This window comes from Gossypium hirsutum, chromosome A13, assembly GCF_007990345.1.
Source record: "Gossypium hirsutum isolate 1008001.06 chromosome A13, Gossypium_hirsutum_v2.1, whole genome shotgun sequence".
Classification (NCBI taxonomy): Eukaryota; Viridiplantae; Streptophyta; class Magnoliopsida; order Malvales; family Malvaceae; genus Gossypium; species Gossypium hirsutum.
Window position 1 is genome coordinate 7,128,145 of NC_053436.1, and position 26,604 is coordinate 7,154,748.

General features: G+C 29.5%; 1 protein-coding gene across 1 annotated transcript; it reads right to left on the bottom strand.

The window, feature by feature from the left end:
* Positions 1-10,547: 10,547 nt before the first annotated feature.
* LOC107918316 (guanosine nucleotide diphosphate dissociation inhibitor At5g09550) lies at positions 10,548-16,017 on the bottom strand. The gene is made up of 13 exons (XM_041084661.1): positions 15,829-16,017; positions 14,800-14,862; positions 14,589-14,672; positions 14,238-14,345; positions 13,953-14,125; positions 13,473-13,584; positions 13,203-13,283; positions 13,037-13,099; positions 12,537-12,638; positions 12,305-12,429; positions 11,813-12,023; positions 10,985-11,059; positions 10,548-10,847 (listed from the first exon to the last, which is right to left on the bottom strand). The coding sequence occupies exons 1-13, from the start codon at positions 15,913-15,915 to the stop codon at positions 10,797-10,799; spliced, it is 1,335 nt and encodes a 444-aa protein (XP_040940595.1). The 5' UTR covers positions 15,916-16,017; the 3' UTR covers positions 10,548-10,796.
* Between the last annotated feature and the right edge of the window lie 10,587 nt (positions 16,018-26,604).

Consider the following 26,604-nt stretch of genomic DNA (forward strand, 5'->3'; position numbering starts at 1 on the left):
TACTTGTTTTGTTATTGTAATGAGTAGAGGTGGCTAAATTGGTAGGCTGAACCGGCCCACTACGGTCCTATATTACACTCGATCCAACTACCTCTTTGTACGGTTTAGAGATATTTACAAAAAAAAAAAATTCAGATCAAGCCCAAAATTAACCCGGTTCGGTTTACTTAAATGGCTATTGCAAATTTTATTTTAGTAATAAAGTTTAATATTAGTAATAATTTTAAATATTAAAAAATATTTTATTGAAAAATATTTTTAAATTATGTTTAATTTTATTTATCTCTTTCAGTTTTAATGTGCGGTTATCCACCTTCATGTGTATAATCTATATAAAACTTCAAGTTCAGCTTAATCAACCTTGGTTATTATTAAGTTTATATAAAAAATTAATTATTATAAAATATTATATTAAATTATTTATCGCTCCATTCATAACTAGAGCTATCATGTGCTAGATTTTGGTCCAGTTTCAATAAAATTTTTAAGTCCAAACATATTTTTTGGGTTAATCTAGTTTGACCCGAAAGCCTATTTCACAGTTTAGATATTAATATAGTATTAAAAAAACATTTCTACATTAAGATTAAGATTAATATATTTTTATCATTAATTTTTTAAAATATTATTTAAATTGAACTCGAGTTAAATTAAACTGACTTGAGACATGAAAATCTTTGTCTAAGCCCAACTTAAATTGAGTCAAATCTACCGAGTCTAATGGGTTACTCGATCCATGAATAACTATAATAATACACAATTAGACCCTATTAAGAATATTTTTATATATTTAAAATGAAAAAATAATTTTACATAATTATATGGGTAATTATTTTGTCCACTTCCAGTGGAGTAAAAAAAATTCTGCAAGCAAGTTTAAGATGATGTCAAGTGTAATACCCCTTGCCCGGTCCGGTCGTCGGACTCAAGCTTCAGGATGCTACAACAATTAACAAAACCAATCACAAACATTTCTGACTTTAACATTCAATAAATCAACAAAACAATTCATAATACAAGTTTAACATGTTTACAAACAATTTCAATTCTTCATCGAGCCTATGAAAGCTCCTAGTTGACCTGAGTGCAAATAAGGACTAATTTGTGAAGTTCTAAATAACTAGGGAAAAATCACAAAATATGGTTACATAGCCTTGTGCCTAGGCCGTGCTATAAACTACAACCGTGTAAGCTGGAGTCACACGATCATGTGACCAGATAGTGTAACTCACTGAAGCCATGTGGACTTAAATGTAAAAATTTACAAATAATCACATGATTGTGTGGCTGGGCCATGTGAGAGATTGAGACTGTGTGAAAAATACATTAACCAAATCTATAGTACCACACAAGCCTGTGGTTAGCCCGTGTAACAAACTGAAACTGTGTTTAACCAAAACCTCCTAAAACATAAAGAGCACACGGTCGTGTCCTATGCCTATGTGTGACACATGGCCGTGTGTTAGCCCATGTATGCAATTAGGTACCTTATTATGCAAGTTACAAAACCAAGTTTCACATATGCCATAAGTATGCACTTAACTATTCTTTAGACCTATTCAAAATGCACCAAAAACATACCAAAACATATCATTTTCCTAATTCTAACCAATATGCCTCAAGGCACCATCAGAATCAATACCAAAGTTCATCTCATTTCATACCAACAAAGTGAATGGCCAACATATACCATAAACACAATCAAACTACCAACTTTCATTCACCTATTATTGACGAAAAAATATCAAATACACAACCTATGAGATTGATATCCAAAACCATCCACATATCATACCTAAAACATCCAATTTCATCATCAAGCTTTTATACCATAATCTCTAACATAGTCTTACCTATTCAAACATTACATAACGTAACAAATCATGCCAAACATTCATATAATCTATCAGTTTTCCCATGCTTAACAACCACATTCAAAATTACCATTTCAAGCCATGATCAAACGTATCAAAAGATCATCAAGCACACATTCTTTATACAACACCATTCACACTTTACTATTACAAAATACTTATATACAATTTAACCCTTATTACATGCCGCATAATCAAATTGAACGTTTAAAATTCTACCAAAATGGAGGCTGGATAATGTGATCTTCGAGATAATTCGATCTCCGAGTTTTGCAAAACCATAACTACAGGAAATAAAAAAACAAATCAAAGTAAGCTTCTAATAAGCTTAGTAAGTTCATAGGTTTGAAACATTATAACTTACCTTATTTCCACAATTACAAAATAACACAATTAACTAAATAATTTTCCCTGTTACCATAACATAATTCATATAATCAGGTGAGTTTATCATGTATATAATGCATAAAACATTTCATTCAATATAATTCAACCACAATCTAAGTTATGACATCAAACCATTGAACATATGCACTTTTACATTATATAACTATACATTATCACTTTATAATACTTTTACCATTCATCTATATTCAATAACAATATTAGTTTAGCCTGATAAACTATAATAAACAGATACGGATACACAGGTAACCACCCAAAACACACTTGATTGCGCGAACGAGTCATACCATCCATAGACACATCTGGGCACTAAGTGCCAAACCCGTAGGCTACACATCCTCCCCAAGAAACACAGCTGGTCACTGTAAAAATAACTCGATAATCCACAACAAATGTTGGATTCCGGTACGATCAGTGAATAAACAGTACATCATCATCTTATCTCATGTCAAACCTGTACAACGCGTGAAATAACCCTATTAGCATGCCATCCTATGTTCATTCGGGCTCAATATATCTAACAATATAACATTTTTCAATCCAATCCTTTTTTCACCTTTGTACCAATTTACAACTTTTAAGTATACAATCCAAAATACACAATTCAAGCATAAACATTACATAAATACATATAACTGTATCGTATCAACTTACCAGGTGATAACAACAATAGAAGAAATGTCAAGGATTAATATGCTATTTTCCCTTTTCCTCAATTACTTCTGGTTGATTCGTTTCTTGATCTATATGGTTATTCATTTCAAATTATTAGCTCTAAATACCTTATAACATCTTATTTGATGCATATGACATCCTATTATCATTTTCACAATTCCTCTAAAGTTTTGCAATTTATTCAATTTAGTCTGTAAAACCGAAACACGTATATTTTTCACATTTAAGCCCCAAACTTTTAATCCAGATTCAAAAGCATCCTTATACAACTCTCAAACATCTATGTTTATAAATATTTCATGTAAATTTCAACATATTCTCATTTTAGTCCTTAAACTCAAAACTAACAAAAACCACTTTACCAAATAGTCCTATTTTACAATAACGCTCCAAACTCAACCATTTAGCATCAAAAACCTCAAAAATCAACAATGGTAACTTTTCAAAACTTTGATAGTTTTACGATTTAGTACCCAAGTTAGTTAGATTAAACTATAATGATTTCAAAAGCATAAAATTTACGAAAAACGAGTTTGAAAATCACTTACATGCAATGACTTAAGCTTGGCTGAAGTTCCTTGGCTACAAAAATGGTGTTTTTGGTGGGAGAGAAGAAAAGTGAAAAAGATGAGGTTCGGTTTTATGTTTTAAGTCTTTATTAATTTTATTTTAACTTTAATTAAACTAAAAATACATTATAAAAAATGACCATTAACCATCCACTATAAACAATTATGACATAATTGTTATTTAAAACTATTCAATTATGCTTTTATACTCATTTAGCACATATAAATTAATAGCGATTAGCTTTTGTAATTTTTATGTTTTAGTCCTTACACCACAATAACTAACAGGTCAATAAAGTTATCAAACTAAAAATTATTATAACACTATAAATGATTCGTAAATATTAATAAATAATATTTACTGACTCGATCATCAAAAAATGGGGTTCTAAAACAACCGTTTTCGGTACCACTAAAAATGAGTTATTGCATCATGTGTCTTTCTTAATTATTTAATTATACTATAAAAACAAATGGCATCAACCTAGACTCGCTTGTAATTTTTTTTTACTCCACTCACCAAGGTAATTATCCTAATTATATAAAATAAATAACAATGAAGGACACTTTATTAGCAAGATGTGAAAAAGTTTTATATAAAATAATATTTTTATTTTTATTTAATATTTTTTAAGTACATCAAATACAATTAAATTATATATATGATAGTACAAAACAAATATTATTTATTAAGTTTTGATTTGTGTAAATATATTATTTTTAATTATAAATAAAAATTAATATAATGTTGTTAATTGATAATAGATTATGGTGGGTAAAAAATAAAATTTTATAATAAATATCTTTATGAAAAATTGATATAAATAACAAATGAGACCTTAGTTATAAATATTGACAACTATGGACTTGGGCTCAAATTCCTTTATGGGTATATTTTTCTATGTAAAAGCTATAAAATAAGAAACACCCTAACAATAATACAATTTATTTTATAAAGCAAAGATATATTCGTCATTGCCCAATTGAGTTGGTACCTTGTTGACTTGTGATATCAACTCAATCAAATGCTTAATATATAATTAGATTAAATTATGACACACTCAAGCAAAGTTTTTAGAACTGAGCCAGTGGTCAAATTGGACGGGCCATTGGTTTGCTGGTCCAACCAGTTCGACTAGTCTGTCCAAACAAATCGTTAAAAAATCATTAAAAAAAAATCTTATTCAACCATTTTTTTGCCTACTTCAACCAATTTGTACTGATTCTAGGGCAGTAGCGAACCCGGAGGGTTGACAGGGGCCCGGTCCCCCTTAAAATGGATATTTTCTATTTAAGCTTCTTAAAATTTTAAATTTGTAATAGTAAAATTGCACTTTGGGCCCCAAAAAATGATAAAATTTTGATTTAATTCTTTAAAAATTATAAAAGATTTAGGTTATTAAAATGGTAAAATTGCATTTTTACTATCGTGAAAATATACAATTTAATTTCGCCCCCTAAAAAATTTTCTGGTTTTGCCCCTGTTGTAATGACCCAAAATTCATGGGCATCGGAAAAGTACGTTATCTGGCCTCTGTCTTAGTGAAATGAGTTCGAAAATAAATTAATAGAAATATTTATGAGTCTAGTAGTATGTTTAATTAGGTTTTAATTAAGTGAAATTAGTTCAATTTAGAGTAATTAGTAAAAAGGACTAAATTTAATTAAGGGTAAAAGTTGAATTATAGAGTAATAGAAAATAAAAAGGACTAAAATGGAAATTAAGCAATTTATATGAAATGAGGCGGCATATATGCATTAAAATTTAAGATTTTATTTAAGTTATATATAAATATTATATAATTATTAACCATCATTATGGTTTTATATTATTATTATTATTATTATTATTATTATTATTAAATAAAGTAAATAGTAGACAATTGTATGGTTATAATTAAATATATGTGTAAAATGTAAGAAAATACACTTGTAATATATTTGTATATTTTCTTAAATAATAAGTAAAAGATATTTATTGATTATTATTATTTAATTGATATTATATTAGTGAATAAATTAATAAGTTGACAAATGTAGGATAATGAGATGATACATGTGTAATAATATGTATAATACAATTGTAATACAAGTATTATTTATTAAGTAGATATTTATTATTTATTATTAATAAGTAAAAGATATTTATTAGATAAATAATTAAAAAAAAATTTGGTATGAAAAATAAATTAGATAATGACATTTGTAATAATATAAATATGTACACTTGTTATATAATTATTAATTTACTTAATATTAAAGTAAAAGATATTTTAATATATGATATTAGTATTATATTATGTTAATAAAATAAAAAATCATAAAAGAAATAAAAAACAAAGAAAAAAAAAAGAAACAGAGAGCATTTCGAAGGTAGCAGGAAAAGAAAGAAAGAAAAGAAAAAGGAAAAACTAAGGGTTTAGGGTTTAAAGCTTTGATAGGTGAGTCAATCAAGCCCTTTTCTTTTAATTTTTATGTTTTAGAAGTCTTAAAACAAGATTTTGATAGAATTAAGTTTATAGTTTGGAAGTTCATAAGTTTTTAAGTATAGTTTATGTTGAACAAAAAGAAGAATTAGGGATTTAATTGAATGAATTTTAAGTTAGAATTGATTAAAGGATTAAATTGTAAACTAGGCTATAAGTTTTATGTTGTATGGATTAAATTGAAGAAATTTCGAAATTAGGAAAATATGCTGAAAAATTAATAATAAAATGTAAGTATGGAGGAAATTTGAATAGAAATAAAGTATGAATTGAATTAGAAAAGTAAGTAAAATTATTTAGGATTAAATTGGGAATAAGGTAGGAATTGATTAGAAATTCAGTTATTTATTTTAATTAGTGTTGTAATTAATAGTATAATTATTTTAATTTTTGATAGCTAAAAAAGAACCAGAGATATCGGCTCAAAAGGGAAAGGAGAAGATTACCGAGGAGTAAATCAAGAATTTCGGGTTTGTATTACTATAATTCAAGTTATTTATTTTTAAGTATTAATTTTAAATTTATTTATTTTATAGTAAGTAAATATTGAGGTAAGTAATTTTATTGAATTGAATTTAGAAAATTGAATTGAATGAGAAATACGTGTTAGTATTACTATAATTCGAATTTAATTATTATTAATTGTTGAATTTTAAGTTAATATGCATGGTAAGTATTAGTATTAAATTGTATGAAATTAAATTGAATTGTGATTATATGTGAATAATTGGAATGCATATTGAATTGAGAAAGTGTATTGAACTATGAATATGAATTGAAAATTTGATTGAAAAGTGGAAAATGATTGAATTGAAAATGTGAGAAATTGTAACTGAATTGAGACTTATATGTGATCCGGAAACCCTATTAACTAGCCGGGCTGAGTCGGATATAATTGGCATGCCATAGGATTGGAAGTGTTCAGGGATACTTCGACCTTGAGTCGATGAGACACTGGGTGTCACTATTTTACTTCGGATAGATTTCATGAGGTACTGGGTACCACTTTACTTCAGCTAGGCCGATGAGACACTGGGTGTCAACTTTACTTCGAACTATCCGATGAGGCACTGGGTGCCAAATTGGTGTGTTTGGTTGGATCCGTATATCCGTTAAAGTCCGAGTCTGTTAATAGGAGTAATTAAAAGAATAGTTAAGTTGAATAAAATGAATGGGTTGAACCATTAAAAGAAATGTAAAAATGGAACATGAATTGAAAATGTGATTTGAATGTGAGTATGAGAATAGAAAGCATGAACTAATGGTTCATGAATTAGATAATGGTTCAACATGAATGTTTATGATTTCAAATGACAAATAGCTAAATTAAATTGTATGAATATATTGAGAATGACAAATTTATGTTTGAATTGGTTTAGTAAATATTTAAGTTATCTAAATTAATTTATATGATTATTATGTTTATAATTTGAATTATGGTAATACCACTGAGTATGAAATACTCAGCGTACAGTTGCTTTCGTGCGCAAGTTAATAGGTATTCATAGTCTCGGTTCAACATCCAGACGATCCCGACTCTAGCGCAAACTCGGTGATGTATTCTTCTTTTAGTAAAAGTGGCATATTGTACATAGGTGTTATTTCAAATACTTTAAAATGCTATATGATTTTTGTTAAAGAATGATATTTGATATTTTGGTGTTTAAACAATGAAATGGTATGAAAATTTATATAATATATTTGGTATAATTAATACTAACATGATCTTTTGATACTTGGTTTAATGAAATGGAAATAGAATTATCATAACATATTTGGTATAGTTGGGAACAAGTTTGAAATAGAATAATGAAGTTTATTCAATTAAACAATATATGCGAATGTTTACTTAGTAAATTACTGAGTTGATGTTAAACTATGTTTAGGTGTATTTAAATATGAAATTGTATGGATTGTGATATTGATTTTGAATTGGTTGCGATTTGAATTTGCAGGGAATGTTAAATATTTATAAAGGGGTTATATTGAATTTTTTTTTAAAAAAAGAGTCAATTAGCAAAAGTTTTATATGAACTTATGATTATATTATAATATATAAGATAATTATTTGAATATTAATCGTAAATTATCCGATTATCCGGTAATATCTCGTAATCCTGTTCCGGCGACGGTTTAGGATTAGGGGGTGTTACACCTGTTCTCAAGTCGATTGGTCTGATGTCTCTTGCTAGATCGATACTCCCATCGATTCCAAATCTAACCGACTGATTTGGTCAGGTTCAAACAACCATACACCCACGATGTGGGTGAAAAACATAATTTTGTAACAAATATATTTATAAATTAAAAGAAAACAAATAAGGCTTTTGGTTAATGATAAAGTTTAACTATTAAAAACTATAGAGATTTGGGTTTCAATCTTATTATTTTGTATATTTTTCTATATAAAATATATAAATTGACATCAACAGCCTCAAGATAATACAATTTACTTTGTAAAATAAGAGTATTTTTGTAGTTATCCAATGAAATTAGTTTTCGGTTGACTCATAACATCAACTCAATCAAGTAAACATAATTAAATTTTGTCACACCCAAAATGTGGGCAAAAAATATATATCTTATGTTCAATTAATTTAAATTTCATTAAAATCAAAATCGCTATAGTTGCGAAAAATAATTTATTTACTTCCTAAAAATCTGATTACACAATATGATTTAAATAAAAATAATGTATATTAATATAGCATAATTATTTCATAAAGAAAGATGATATGCATACATGCGAAAGGCATAGTTTGATTATAAATAGTTATACTTAAAAAATAGTCAAAAATAATATTTTGACTCTTTCGAAAATTTAATAATTTAATTTTTTTTATTTCAATTGAATAAATAAATGAGACATGTGAAATTCTTTTATTTTTAATATATTAAATATGAGCTTAAAAAATCACATAAAAGCTGAAAGACATAGTTTTAAAGAATTAATTTTTAATGTTAATGTGTTACATGTAATTTTACGTGTTTAACTTTTAATTAATTTTTTAAAAGTAATTTGTAATTAATTTTTAAATAATATAATTTTAATTACTTTTACATAATAATATATAAAATTAAAACTATATAAGAAAGTAAACAATAATGTTAATTTAAAAAAAAGGTAAAATAACTTATAAGAATTATAATAATAGCTCATGATAAATATGAAAGACATTTAACCTAAATTAACGAACACATTTAACAATGGTGATTAAAAAATAATGGTTAAAATTTGACTTTCTTTTCCAAACAAATCTACAAAACATTTTTTACATGCACCAAACAAATAACAAATAGATAAAAAAAATAGTTTTACGAGTGTTTACTTTACAAAATATGAACTTATAGAAATTTTTTTAAAATAATATCATAATGCTTCATCATCTATTAAAAATAATCTTCGATTGTTTGCTTCACACTAGAGGTGTGCATGGGCTGGGCCGGGCCCACAAAAATTTTAGGCCCATTTTCTAGGCCCGGGCCCGGCCCGGCCCGAAATATGGGCCTAAAAATTTGCCCAAGCCCGGCCCAAAATAAAATTGTTAAGCCCGAGCCCGACCCGGCCCGGCCCATATTAAATTTTTTTAACTTATTTTATTAAATAAAAAATTTTAAAATATATTAAATAATCAAATACATTTAAAACAAATATTAAAACAAGAAACAAATAAAAAATATATTAAAACAATTCTTAAAACAATACACAAATTGAAAATATATAATAAAAATTGATTATATTAAAATTAAAATTAAAATATAAATATAATTAAAAATAAAAATATATATATTTATTATATAATTCGGGCCGGGCCGGGCCCGGGCCAAAAATTTTTACCCGAGCCCGGCCCATTTTCTAAACGGGCCTCATTTTTGTGCCCAAACCCATATTTCGGGCCTATATTTTTACCCAAACCCTCCCATTTTTCGGGCGGGCCTTCGGGCCGGGCCGGGTAGCCCGGCCCATGCACACCTCTACTTCACACAATATGAATTTATAAAAAAATTTAAAAAATTTAATATCATAATATATATTTCTTTATCATCTATTAAAAATAATCTTTAATAATTCTTCGGTGCTATTATTGTTCGAATATGATCCGAAATTACTATTCGAAATACTATTACTTTATTTGTCCATTCTTTTTAATATAATTATAACCTGTTAATCCTAAAAAATTCATTTTTTTAAGGATATTTTTTTTTAGTTGTTGATTGAATATGTTTAACTATTGTATGTTAATTATAAAGCTAAATTTAAATTTAAATTAATATATAACTCTAATGTTAATTATATAATAATTAAAATGATTAGAATTCTATTAAAATAATATCTCTATTTTAGTTAACAAAATTAACCAATAATTGTAAATTAAATTATAATTATAATTATTACATTTTTTTTATATTTTAAGTTTAGACTTCTAATCAAGTAATAAATTTATTTTAAGACTAGCACAATATTTTAATTAATAATTCTAAATTAAATTATAATTATTTTTAAAATTAATGTAATAATATGGTAAAAATAGAATATATTATCGTGACTCGTGCTCTTATACATAATATTGGTCGAAAACATGTTTCACCAACCCACTGATGAATTTGGGATAAATCACTTAAAAGCAGTAACAATAATAATAATAATAAAAGAAGATTACATGCAAATATACTTTGGGTTTTTCATCTAAAAGATTTGGTGAAACACAAATGAGACAAACTGAAGGCTTTTTTTTTTTTTTGTTAATGGCTTTGCTTGATAGATCAAAAATGTTTGAAGAATTGCTTCATTCTTCAGCAGCACTAGCAGCACTCAGGTCCACCGATAAATCAAGAACCTGAAGAAGACAACAATAGTAATTGATGGTATGTGTGAATCAACCATTGCAGAACAGATTAAAGAGGAGATTATATATATATATATAGTAAGACGAAAGATTGAAATTGAAGAACATTTGGAGGATGGAACTGGTACCTTTCCAGTAATCTTGGTGTACATCTCCATCACATCGATGACGGTGGTCTCGAAGTGTGTTGTCGAATCGTAGCTCTGTAGGTTGAATCAACAAGATTAGATGAAGGGTACAAGCCAATATACAATGAACACCAATTCGCAAAAGAAACAATATCCATGTCTTGAGCTAATTGTCTATTTGCAAGTTGTTGGGACTAATAATGAGGAAACATGGAAACTACCAAGACTTTGCCAAAACATCAAAGTCTCGCCAAAAGGACAATCTTAACACCTTGTCAGAAGGGAGCTATTTGCTGAACTGCTATTGCCAAATCCAACAAGTCTAACGGCCTATTAAACAAAGATCTAATAAGATGACTTTGCTAGCTAATCCTCTTTCATACAGCAAGGCTTTTCATGCACGGGCATATTGGTCCTCGCAAATCACATCGTGACCTACGCGACAACCTCTAACAGGACAATACATCTCTAGTCACGTCCAAGAGCACCTATAAAGAACCTTCCATTACTCTGCCAACAACTCCCTTACAGAAAGATACCTATATGGAGAGAGCCCCACAATGAAGGGAATTAATAGTCCTATCTCCCACCAACTCAACACTTCTAAACACTCGTCCCAATACATATCAACCTCCCAGAGGCTCTCCGAACCACCATGTGAACCTCCTTCCTCCGTAACCCACCTTGTATCAACACAAGTTTGCCTTAAGATTCTTTCAATATTACACGGACAAGAAGGTAACTAAGGAAAACATTGCCTTGGGTACTTTACGTTCAATATTTACTCCAAAGAATAAGCAAAAGTAATAGAGATTAAAGTTTTCTTACAGCAGATATGAAGCAGTTGTCAGCTTGATGGTCGTTAGTGGGCACATATCTGTCATAAGTGTCATAAAATATCTCATCTACAGATCCCAGTAGGTCAACCCCAGGCTTCAACTCTTGCTCAGGGTTGTCAGTCTCGGCTTCAGCTGAAACAAAAGCGATGTATTTTCCCTTGGGAGCTACATTATGAGCATAGGAGCAACAAAAGACGTACCTGCAGTACCCAAATAAACATCAGAAAGTTACCAAAGATAATGGAGTTATAACACTTGTTTGCTTGCTGAACATATTCTCGATATAAATTTAAATGAACATACAATGTAAGGCTTTTACAACGAAGAAAAGACTCACTTGGTGAAGCTAAAACTGTAACAAATTATGTATAGGGTGAAAACTATAAATACAAACATATCAGATTTGCAGCGGTATTTATGTTTTAGCCACTCATTCTAGAAGGTAAAAGTTTGAAACTAGTTGAGAGGGTTAGCAGCATACATGTCTGATTTACGACCGAGTTGCTTCTGAGGCAGAATAACCTGAGCTGAGTGAGAATCGTTGGTATCAGGAATAGGGTGGCTCATTACACATACAGCACGAGCAACTTTCCCAACCTTCTTAACCTGTTGCATTGAAAAAACCATGAAAGGAAAAGTATAGTTCTCGAGGAGTCATTTCTGTTCCTAAAGGAAAAAAGAGTGAGTGACATGGTTTTGTGATCGGAGGTTACCTTATCAGACAAATAAGATGGATCGCAAACAACTTTGTTGCACTTAGCAGTTTCGCCTTCAGAAGTTACTCCAATGACTTTCCCATCACCATCAAATTCTACCTGCAATTCCAAAAAACTGAGCTTTTATAAGAAATTCAAAAGAGAAATGTAAAGACATCTGCAAATCAGCTCTGATTATAACTACCAAATTGTTAAGTTGAAATACCCACACCGATGTTTGAATGTGTGTCAAACATGGGTGTCAAACACGGATACTTGAAAAAAAATAAAAATAAAGAGTCCGAACAATATGGCCACAAATTATAAGATATTCACCATATAAGTCAACTCATATGGGTGCACCATTGATGCCTAATACTACTTGACACTATATGACCTTCTGACCACTAAAGGACTCAAAGGAAAGCTTAAACATGATAGTCACTAATTGCTTACTATTACTTTATAAAGACAAACAAAACTAAATTCTGGGTTTTCAAATGTTCTGAGAAATTTACCTTACATTCTGGCTTGTTGAGCATGTAAGTACCACCATAAACAGCACTTAAACGTGCAAATGCCTGCCAATAGAGGCCCCATTAACAAAGTCCAACAACAATTGTTTCTGTTAAACTATAATGTAATATATTATATATATGTATGTATGTACAGATAAAGACATACCTGAGGCAATTCTCCAAGTCCATATAGTGGATAGATATAAGGAGATCCTCCTTGAAATCGTGCCAAAGACTCTGCATAGAGCTTTACAAAACAAATGCATAATCTCTCTGAAGATTGTGATTAAAAAATGTAGAAGTTTTCACTGAAGAATATGATTAAATGGTTTATTTAATGCTAAGCAAAAACTTATTTGGTATGGAACATGGAGCTTAAGAATCAACCATTACTTGTGTGAAAAAAGATGAAATATGAAATGAAACAAACATTTACCTTCATTCTCTTAACAAAGTTCAAAGCTGGCTGAGCCAAGTAACTATCTTCATTGTGGAGTGCCAAGGCATGACCAATAAAGTCAATTGTATCATCTTCAAGTCCATACTTTCTACATTGGAAAATTAGCAAAACAGGACCAGTAAACTGAGAGCCATAGTAGCTAATGGGATAGGACAATTAGTGTAAGCAATATTAATGATCAAGAGAAGAGTTGATCCCTCAAATATATCATCTTCCTTGAAAAAGCCAGGCGAAAGAAACCAAAACTCATGATAAAAAATCAAACATTTTCCCTTTTGGTGTGAGAAAAATTGTTAAAAACAGCAACATTTAAATCAGAATTTATGAAGAAAGTTTAACCTACAAGTCTAAACACTGATTTATAGCCATTGCATTGCATATACTGTTCTTAATTTCATAGTAAACGTTAGTGGGAGAGCAAAGCTTTTTAGAGGGAAATAGGGATGAGATACACACGAGATAAGTTCTTTCGCTGTTACTTTGTTGAGATCAAGTTTTTCATGAGATTTTGGATCGTTTTCGTCGTAGTCTTGGACATAAATGAAGAACTTCCTGGCACGGCGCTTCTCAAACAGCCCCATCAATGGTGATTTAAGTGCCTCAACATCAGTTGCTGGAACTTTATAGATCTGCAAATCATAATAATTGCTTCAAGTCATTAAAGCCGATAGAAAGACATTTACGCTAACTTTTAGACACAAACACTACTACAAAAAAGAAAAAGGAAAATGCTACTCTTACTTTTTTCTTTTTGTACACATAACTCCCATCCACGGCCTTGAAGTTAAGATACTTGGTAACACCTGTGTGGATGAGAATACGAACCAGACTGCCATTGGCCATCATGAACTGTGAAACAAAATTAAGCATAAATTCATCATAAAACATGGCTAATTAGCATAAAGATGGCATACACTATCTCCTTGCTAAGTTGCTGATTAGCACAAAGATGGCATACTCATTGGTAAATGGTGTGTCACTGCACATTTTGAACAAAGTCCCCCAACACAACATATTTATATGCATACAGTAGAGCAATTAAGCAATGATGAAAACTACAAAATTAGTAACAAAGAGGTTGAATTTGCATGCCTTGGGAATCATATCAACATTATATTCCCTGCTTGTGCCAAGCTGTTCTGGAGGTTTGTCATTTCCCTTGAAATGTTTCCAAAGCTATACAGAACAAATACAATTTTCACAAAATGTCAGATGAATCCAATATAGTTAGGGTTCTTTTACATAAAGGTTAAAAACAAAATTATAAATCCCATCATTTAATTAAAAAAAGAAAAGAAATGACCTGCATAAGATTAAGAGAAGTAGACTCTCCACCGTAATAATCATTTCTGTCCATATGCAAAACCTGTTTTGAAATGCAGATAATTTAGATAGCAGCTCAATCTAATGCAAAATTAATAATAATAATAATAATAATAGTAATAATAATAAAATAATAATTTATTATTTAACCACCGTAAATCGCTATCTCCCCAACGATTTTCGAATTAGTATACAAGTACGCTAGTGATCTAATTCAGTAAAACTCTAGCACTCCCATTAGTATACTATAAAATTATTGAGTAAAACAAACAATTCACAGACTTCAATTTTTTCTTTTAATCTAGAATTATAACTCAAATATCTAAGATCCAGAAAAAATTTTACATTCCCATATTTGGTTTTGTTAGATAGCATCAACTATTAAAAAAGTTTTTGAAGTATCCTTAGTGCTAAACACTTTCGATCAATCGATTTCTTTTTAAATTGAATTAAAATTTTATTTTTAACTTTGTTGAGAGTTCGAACTAAAGCCAGATTCGTAGAACAAGAATATCTTATCGAGTCAGCCATGTTGGTATCTATATAAGGCTTGGATTCAAATACTATCAATGACAAATTCCTTGGTGAGAATGGTAGGAATGAAGTTCTCCTACTGTGTAAATCTGTCCTCCAGCTTGAGCTCTCGACAATGATGGAAAACAAAATCCAAACTCGATCCGGAGACAATAAACAAACCATTTTTCCAAGATTTCTTTGGAAGGAATGGATCTCCCCACTTTTCTACTGAACAAATAGGAAAAGACTAACCCTATCAAATTACATCGTATAAAGGTAGATCGGATCCATCCGTGTTCAAGGTAACATTGATTTTAACATATCAAATCTAACCCATTTCTTTTTATCAACTTAAGCCAACACCTAGAAATCATATATGAAAACAAAAAACACCCAGAAGAGTGCCGATGATGCTTAAAAGAAAAGAATCCTAGAGTGCAAAACGATTTGAAACGTGAAAACAATGAAAGTAAACAAATTAAGAAAGAGGTACTTTGAGTCCATCAACGGAGAGAAGACCACTGAGAATGCATTCCTTAAGGCCGGTACCTAGGACTATCACATCGTATGTTTCATCCATGGCTGAATATCCTCAGCTTTTTTTTTCTAAGATTTCTTAATTTATTTGTTTGCGTTTCTTTTTTCTGTAAGAGAAGGTTTTTGAAGCGAAATGGAAATGAGAGAAAATCGGGTTTTTATTTTATTATTATTATTTTTTCTGTTATGTGTTTGGAACAGTTCTATAGCGGGAAAGTAACGAGACTAACGCTTTCGGAAAGTACTAAATTCACGCGATTTTAAGCGCGTCGGATGTACGGCCACCTCTTGTATTTTACCGTTAAGAATGTAAGCCCAAATTCAAAAACTTAGATTTAATCAACTCCAAACTTTTATTATAAAATATCAACATTTCAAATCTCTCTCATTTAACACCCAAAAATCCAAAATTGATTACAATAAGGTGTTATAAGTTAAAATATATGTTTATACAAATTGAATTAAATTTTAGTTTTATTTAATTTATAATTAATTTTAATTTTTATGATGTAAAAATAAATATTATATATATAAAATAATGAAAATAATTTAAAATTTTTATATAAAAAATAATATTTAAAAAATTAAATCAAAATTTCAAATTTTGAAAACTAAAAAAAACCAAATTAAAGATTATAAATTAAATTCGCAATTTATTCATAATACCATAACTAATAACATAATTTGACTTCTAAAAAAATATCATATAAAAGTTATTAATTATTTTTTTATTTACTTGAAAAGTCAATTTTTTAAAATATTTATTAGAAAACTTTTAAAACTTTATCGAATAATGTTCAAAAATCTTAAAACAAAGGCCATTTGATCAAAATAAGTCCAAAACCCCTAAACCATCACATTGAATTAAATTATCATGGATGGTTCAAAAAATCAAAACATTCGAATTATAAAAAAAATTATACTTATTAAAAATGATATCTGATTCACACACCTGTATTTTTTTAATTATCTTAATCTGAATATACAAGTTAACCTAAGAATTCAAATCCATTTATTATCTGAGTTTTAATATCTAAATCTGAATTAAATACTATTATGTTATATATCCGAATTCTTTAAAAAAATTAATTTCAAAATTTTGAAACATTTTTCAAATATTCAAATGCAAAAATATAAATTCAAATCGATTAAAACTCTTTTTTATATATATAAAATCAAAATTATAAACATTTTGTAACTAATAAATTTAGAAATTCGAATCCAAATTGACATAGCTTATTTAAATAAGCAATGCAGTTTCAGACAATAAATATATAATATATCTATTCACATTTACTCTGAATCCACCATTAATAGTAATTTTAAATTCTAAACTATATATGCAATACCCGCATAAAAAAATTCTAATATTTGCAATATTCAAATTCAAAAAAGAATTAATATAATATCTATAAATATTCAAATTTACAAACCAAATTGTGATCCCTAGTATCACATCTTAATATATGTATCCAAGACATGAATGTTTAAAGAAAAAAAAAATCCCATAGACATTACAGCAAAACAGGTTAAAAACGCCGCTAAAACAATTTGCGGCATTTTAATAAGCGTCAAAATGTCGCTATATTTTGCAGCGTTTATGTAAGAAAACGCCATTAAAGAAAATGATCTTTAGTTGCGTTTGTTGAAAAACACCACTAATTTTAGTAGATTTTACAAAACCATTTTAATTCATATAGAACCCGAATTTTCAACATAATTTCCTGTAACATCAAATCCATAAAAAAACTTCAAATCTAAATGATACTATCACAAAAGAAATATGTGTATGATCTAAATTAATAAATTAAATAACAAAATATATTATATTCAAAAGTTATATTGTTAAGAAATTCTCACAATAAGAAAACAAAAGTCTAAGATGACAGATTCTGCGGCTGCTGAAGCATCTTCACCATATTCTGTAGCTGTAGCTGGAGTTTGTCATATTTTCTTGTTGCCTCTGCTTCCCTCGCTGCTGCCTCCGCTTTAAGTTGTAGCTGAAGTTCATCATATTTTCTTTAAGCCATGTGGTCTCTTAACCTCTAAACTTCAACTTGAGCCTGATTCGCCAAAGAAATGTATTGCTGCGAGCTGGATCCAAAATATTAGGTTGGATTAACACAAAATCCTTGAAATCGAACTCGACCATACATTTCAGGACCCAAAACTTCAATAATAATTCGATTATCAATGTCGTCCAGATTAACAGAACTATCACTTGAAGCGATCGCTTCATACTTTGCCCTTTTATCCTTTAGTTTCTCCTAATAAATCAATCAAGGAGTTAGAAACGAAATATATAATCAAACAAATGCAACATAACTTGACATTATTTGCATTACAAACGGCGAATTAAACCATTATAATTAAACATGATAAATATTTAAAATAATTCAAATTTTATTAAGTAAATATACCACAATTTCTGCAACTTCAGTAGTCATAGGAGATTCATCTTTCTTTCTATGTGTAATGTCAAAAAGCTGAAAGTGTCCAACTTTTTGGCCAGACGATAGTTCCTACAATATAGTAAGCAAAATATTATTTAGTAGAAAGTAATTAATATTTGACACAATTAATAAATTCAAAATACCTCGTCATTAGCTACACAAGTAAAACTTTTCGACCCAGTTGTGTGCGTGAATTTTTGTTTTTGCTTGTAGTTCCAACTCGTTCATGCTCCTACATTATGAAATGATTATTACATATATAGTAAATACTATAAACCGAAATAATTATAAGAGTTTGGAAGTACGTAATACCTCTCATTTCTTTGAATTACAAAATTTAACTGCATCTTCCCATTGGTACCTCAGTATTCCTGGCGGAACTTTTCGCAATTTCTCTTTGAGGCTTATATTTTTCTTAAAATATTCCTTCTTTAAAGTACTTTTATGGTCTCTCCATATATTTCCTAATGCCTTCTTCACATAATTATCCGAGATCTTTAAAGTAAATCTCTACTGCAAATAACACAAGTTTAGAAAGTAAATATAAATGAAACTTAAACCAAATTATTATAAATTACATTCACATTATTACCTTAATATTATCGAAAACTTGATTTTTGTTTCTATAAGGCATATGGTGCCATGACTATTAGTTGATTGGCAACAGATTGGCATTTCATGCTATAATGCCCAAGTATCCTGCTAAAAGTCGAGCTTCTGATCCAATAGGCTGACCATGACTGTTTCTAGATGCTTTGACATGCTCCATAAAATTTAGATCGTATAAATCCTTTAATAGCTTACGTCTTCAAGTTTTGCACCTCCCACCACTTTTAGCTAAAAAGGTATATGATAATATAAGAAATTTAAACAAAAATGAATAATAAAAGTCAACATGCATGTAAATTAAAGTTAACATTACTTTGAATTTCTACAGTTTCGTCAACTGTATTCGGAACATTCGAAGATCCAATAGCAGTCTGTTGTTCACTATTTGTTTCTTTTGAATTTGGAGGATTTTGAATACTGCATAGATCTCGCAATCTTCTTCTAGACATATTATCTGCAATGCACATAAAATAGTTGAAAATATTAGTAACTAATTACAACAATAATAGTACATATAAAATAGTTGAAATATTTAATAAGATCAAGATTTAAATTATAATATTACATATAATTAAAAAATTGTAAAATCTTACTACATCATTATTGGTAAATATCTTCATCCACATTCTGGGGAACCTATTGAAATTGTACACTAGTACCAGGGATAGTTTCATTTAAATTTTGGTCTGAAAAAGGCAAAGTTTCTGATCTTTCCTCGATGTCATCTCTACTTCCATTGCCCATGTCAAACAAGTCTCTAGGGGTGTTACGGAGTACAATGTACCAACCTAATGTACCAACCCTTATCAATTGGATCTTTTGAGTAAAAAACTTGTTTGACTTGAGAAGAAAATACATACGGCTCGTCTATCAATTGTTGTCCAGTGTGAATTAATCGAGAGAAGTTCACCATTGTAAAACCAAATTGATCTTTTTTAATTCCGTGCACAGTATTAACATCAGCCCAATCACATCGAAATAAGACAACCTTCCATTTGTCATAGTAATCCAACTCAATAATGTTCGTAAGAAGTCTGTAATACTCCACATTTCCTTCAACAGGATTACTGTCCCTAACACTAGCATAACTTGTAATTGAAGAATTAGCAACTATTCCACAATTTTGAGTCCTCCTCAATCTTTAGTGAGATTTTGTATGAAACCTGAATCCATTAATGAAGAAGACAATATATCTTTTTACTACTTTATTCAGACCTTGGGAAAGCCATTTAACTTCTTTATTGACGTCTTTTCCACTTCAAACCTATTGAATTGAAAGTAAATTGATTAATTATAATGTTATACAAAAACATTATTATTTGTCATTGAAAGCTTTAGTTATATTTCATTTTCCCTAACCATTCATGAAAAGATTCTGTGAATAACTTATGAATCTCTTGATGTTGTAATATTCGGGAGCGTGAACGAGATCTCAAGTCTTGTTTGTACTCACTATGTTAAAAAAAGTGGATTATTTGGTTAGAAGATAAACAAATTAAAAATATGAATATTTATCAAATTCTAAAACTTACAAATTAAAAAGATGAATATTTATCAAATTCTAAAACTTACTTGCATAATAGTTCAATTGAATCGTGGTGAAAAAGAACATATCGATGTGTATGTACCCAAGATCTATCATCTAAGTGTGTAATTTCAGCTTTACCAATTGGTTGTCCATAACTTCAAAATAGATAAGTTTCAGCTAAGTAATGGTTAGTGAGCCCAACATTTTTACTTGGTCTATTCAGTCTTGTTTCAACATTTTCCAAATATCTAGAGCAGAAAGTCATACACTCCTCTGCTAAGTAACCTTCAGCAATTGATCTTTTTAGACAACGCTTATTATGACAATAAGACTACAATTTTCATAGGAACCTAAACATGATATACAACATTATCAAAAGTTGTAATTAAAGGTATATTCATGAATGAATGAAAACTTTGCAAATAAATTATCACCTCTCTATAGGATACATCCACCAATAGAAAATCGATTCGCCAATTTTTGTTTCGTGAGGGAGATGTATTAGTAAGTGCATCATAATAATGAAGAACGAATGTGGAAAGATCTTCTCCATGTTGCATAAAGTCAAGGTGGATCTATTGTACTTTCTCAAGATATTCAACAATCAAAACTTTGTCACAAATAGCTTTCATTATATTGGATAGTTCAATTATACAAAATGTCACCTTTTTTTATATACAACACCGTAAAGCAACTGACAGTAAATCCTGCATCAAGATGTCATAATCATGTGATTTTAGGGAAAATAGTCTTCGATCTTTAAGACTCACAAATAGAGATATATTTGATGCATACGTATCTGAGACATTTATATCCTTCAATACCGTGCAGAACATTTCTTTTTCTTTCTTCGAAATTGCAAAAATAGAAGGTGGCAACCGAGATTTTCCATTTGGAAGTAATTGGGGATGAAGAACAAGCTTAATTCCCATGTCAACTAGATCAAGTCGACTCTAAAGATTGTCTTTCAATTTTCTATTGACATTCAGAATTATCCTGATGATATTCTCGCAAACATTCTTTTTAATATGCATGACATCAAGATTGTGTCGCAAAATGTGATGCTCCCAATAAGGCAACTAAAAAATACTTCTTTTTTTCCACAAGTTCGCCTCATTAGGATCATCCTCTTCATCAGATTCATTATCACTCTGCCGGTCAACATCGCCAACGTACGCCTCCCTTGGTCTTCTCTTTGTTTGCGTGTTAGGTAGTTGATTCATCTTTCTATAACTGAAATTGATATCTTTTAACATGCACAAGATTTCAGATCCAATGGTATGCTCAGGAGCTTCTTTGAACTCTTCAGTATATCAAATAGAGTCCTCTAAAATCTAAATCTATGATTTCCATCTAACCACTGACGATGACCTATATAAAAGAACTTCTTCCCATTATATAACCACTTCGAACATGTTTGCACAGCACAACAAGGACAAGCATAACGTCCTTTGGTACTTCAACCAGATAAATTGGCATAAGCCGAGAAATTATTAATAGTCTACAACAAAGTTGCAAGTAAATAAAAGTTCTCCTTTCTCAAGACATCATATATTTCAACACCCGCCCATAATTGTTTCAACTCTTCAATAAGTGGTTGCATATAAATGTCAATATCATTCCCGATACCTTTCTCTTTCAAGGATAATCATAGATAAGATAAAAGAAGATTTCTTCATGCAAATCCACAGAGGAAAATTGTAAGGAACAAGCACTACAGGCCAAGTACTATACAAAGTACTTATGATTTTAAAAGGATTAAATCCATCAGATGCTAGCCCAAGCCTCACATTCCAAGGATCAATTGCAAAGCTTGGAAATTTTTTGTGAAATGATTTCCAAGATAAAGAATCCGCAAGATGCCTTAATAATCCATTATCGGTTCATTGATCATGATGTCACCTCATAGACTCGGTTGTTTTTGACGACATGAAAAGCCTTTGAAGCCTTAGTATTCGTGGAAAAGATCACAAAATATTTATTGGCTTCTTTCTTGACTGTGTCCCACCTTTATCCTCATTCACATCTTCTGCATTCCTATTCATCCAAAGATATTTACTACATGTAACACCCCCAACTCGTATCCCTTGCCGGAATCGGGTTACGGAGCATTGCTGGAGTTTACAGATCAAAGAGACAGAAATTTTATCATTTTATATAACATAACATTCATGTCAGAAACCAATCAAACTCATACATACTGTCCCTTATTCGAACCCTCGAGACCCAAAATACACGTTAGAAATAAGTCGGACTAATTCGGAAACTCAGGAAAATTTTCGGAATACATTAAAAATTTTCAAAGCTGTAGGGGTCACACGGCCAAACCATACGCCCGTGTGCTAGGCCATGTGAACATACTGACTTGCAAACCTTTACAAGCCACAGGGGACACACACGGCCGTGTCACCAGACCATGTGTTACACACGACTGAGACACACGCCCGTGTCTCTGACCGTGTAGACAAAAATAGGCTATTTTATAAGCCATTTTTCTCACCCAATTTGGTGTCAACCTACAATCAACATTGTGTATATAGAAAATTCATATTATAGCATCTAAAATCAATCCCTAAACATGTAGTATATTCACATAAAATCAATACGCCCTTAGGTATCTTAAATGACCAATACAATTATTTTTAACCATATATACCATGTAACCAAGTAATCAACTAACTTTTATGTCTAATCGCATTAATACATAACAAGTAAATCATTTACTAAAACTTACCATTTGGTAATAGTTTTACCACTTATTCAATAGCATAAAATACATATACACTTATTATAACATAGTAACAAATCAGACCAAGTTATAAAACATACCTCATATGCATTTTCAACTACTATTTTGTCTTTCATTATTTCACACATCAACATTATAAGGCAAATTAAGCACATACTAAAATACCAAAACACAAACCAAATATATGACTAATCTCAACAAAACACATATAGACCAACATTTAGCCAAAATAACCTATACATGTCATTATAACCAAAATCAAAACATTCAAAAGTACAGATAAAACTGATAGAACCGATGGATAGTGTGATATAACTCTAACAAGCTTCCAACCCAATCAAGCTTGCGATAATCTGTGAAATAAAGGAGAAACAACTATGTAAGCAATGAATGCTTAGTAAGCTCGTACAAACTTTAAACATAATATTCCAATTCAATAATAAACTTTATATATTAAATATAAAACTATACCAATGCCTCAAGATTTATCAACTACATAACCACCAGCTCATAAATGAGTAAGTCTATCAACATCATATATATATATATTCATTTCTAATTTAATAGGATTTTATAAACATTATACACCATCATTAACCTTTTCATAAAACTACAAATAACTTCCTTTACTTATTTTCCATTCTATTTATTAAACATAAACTTAAATGACAACATCAATTAACTGATTAATATATTTATTCATAACATAGGTAAGTTCAACCGTAACATACGTAATTTCTCATATATATAAATAAATTAATCAACTCATCAATCCCTTTTTCATCATATCACATTTCAGTTATGAACTTATCGTTTCATTTGTATAAAACTAGACATAAGTATATACATCAATCATAATTTCAAGCTTGACATAAGCCTAATTACCATCATCAATACACAAGTTAGTACATTTATGTATATAACTCATTTTCATATTTCAAATCACTATCCCATTTTCAATTCTCATGTAATATCATCCAATATCAATCATAGTACCGTTTTATTTAATTACCCCTATTAACACGACTCGGACTCAGATGAATACACGAATCCAACCAAATACACCAGTTTGGCACCTAATGCCTCATCAGATAATTTGAAGTAGTAAATTGACACCCACTGTCTCATCGGTTAAACCGAATTAAGTTGGCACCTAATGCCTCATTGAATAAATCCAAAGTAATAAATTGACACCCAGTGTCTCATCGACTTGAAGTTGAAGAAATCCCTGAACTCTTTCAATCCCATGGCATGCCATCTATATCCGACTCAGCCCAATACAGTTAATAGGGTTCCAATTCATTTTTCAAATACAACTAATATTCATTTCAATTCAAATAATCAATACATTCAATATATATATATATATATATCAATTTCAATCCATTCAATCAACTTGAATTCAATTCAATAGCAAAGTGTCAAATACTTAAATTACACATGCTAACATCTTTTATTTGATTAACAATGTCTCAATTCACACAATTGCTATATAAATAGCTATTCACATATCAAACCACAATTGTTTATACATTGACATTAGTCATTCAATACTCAATTCATGAGTACATAACTCATGTATCTCATTTAGTCACAACATATCTCATTTTCATTTATGTTCGGGTCAATTTTCAATAATTAACAAATCTTTCAAATTCATTTAACAATTTACCTTATCGAGATTTTTCATACGAATAACGACTTACGGATAAGAGTACATTATCAACAGAAGCTCATAGAGCTAGTCCATCAGAACACACCAACAGAAGCTCATGAGAGTTGAACAGAAGCTCATGAGAGTTGATCCACCCAAATCACTCCAAACAGAAAGTAAAACACGAGAGTTCGCAACAGATTTTGAACCCCGATTTACTTAGGTAATATTTCGATGTCTCCCTCCAATACCACCATACACCAATTTATGAATGTACTCAAATCCCGCGTTTAGTCCAAACTGAGTATTAAATTCGATAATATATTTCCAATAATAATTCAATTCCAACAATAGAACATATATATATATATAATATCCATCACAAAATAACATTCACTTTAGTTAAAATTATACTGAATACAATTCATACGAACTTACCATGCTGAACTGCAGAAATACCAAGATTCAGAGGCATTTTGGTAATTTTCTATTTCCTTTGATTTTCCACCCATCTTCATCTAAATTAATAATTTCATTCAATTTATTAATTTAAATAATAAAAAATTATTTCATGCAATTTGGTCATTTTTGAAATTTTTACAAAATTACCCTTAAAATTTTACTTTTATTCAATTTAGTCTATGATCCCAAATCATGCAAATTAACAATTTTTAATGCAAACACATGCTAGCCAAATATTTATGACATTCAATACAGCCCATTTTTGTAATAATTTCAGAACAAACCCTTGTATTTTTACCATTTTAACAAATTAGCCCCTAATCGAAAAATTTATCAAAATTACTTAATAAAATACTTTTAAATATCAACCAACATATCAAATTCATCATTTAATAACTAAAATAATATAGATTCATTAATGGAAATATTTAAAATCTTTAACAAAATCAAAAACTAGAATAAGATTTAATTGGACCTAATTGTAACAATCTCAAAAATATAAAAATTACAAGAAACGGGTAAAAATTGAACTCACATAAATCAAAATTGAAGAAAAACCTCAAGGAGCTCTCCCATGTCTGTTTTTGAACCGAAAATTGGGAGAAGAATAAAGAATTGCCTAGAAACTTTCTAATTTCACTTTTATTTAATTTTAATTTTAATTTAATTGCAATTTTCCATTAATGGCTTTATTTTATTATTTTTTCATGTTATGCCGCCTCATCTTTTCATTTGGGCATAATTTCTATTTAGTTCCTTATTTATTTATTAATCAAGTCATTTAGTGACTTTATTATTATAATTAGCAAGTTTTGGACCTTTTTCAGTTTAGTCTTTTTTAATTAATTAACTATCAAAATGTTAAAATTTTTCAACGAAACTTTAATATTACCTTAATGACACTCCGTGAATATTTATAAAAATATTTACGGCTCAGTTTATAGAAACGAGGTCCCGATGCCTCATTTTCAAAAACCACTTGAATTAGGGTTTTATCACTCGAATCTAATAATTCATTATAAGACATAAATTACTAATTCAAAAATTTTTTTAAACTATATTTGACTCGTAAATATTAAATAATAAAATTTAAAAGCTTACTCGCCGGATTTGGTGGCCTCGAACCACTATTTTATATATCACTGAAAATCGGACTGTTACACCGTAAACATGACAAGACTGTTGGTTTTTTCGATCACCCCAATACAACATGCAGCCATTTGGGCAACTATGAATTTTTTCGTACCTAAGGCCTAAATCTTTTATCGGTTTCTTCA

Coding starts and splice junctions, on each gene's coding strand:
- LOC107918316 (XM_041084661.1), bottom strand. CDS start 15,915: ATGGATGAAACATACGATGTGATAGTCCTAGGTACCGGCCTTAAGGAA. Junction 13,585..13,952: donor ACAGCGAAAGAACTTATCTC/GTGTGTATCTCA, acceptor TTTCCAATGTAG/AAAGTATGGACTTGAAGATG. Junction 12,639..13,036: donor TCAACAAGCCAGAATGTAAG/GTAAATTTCTCA, acceptor TTGGAATTGCAG/GTAGAATTTGATGGTGATGG.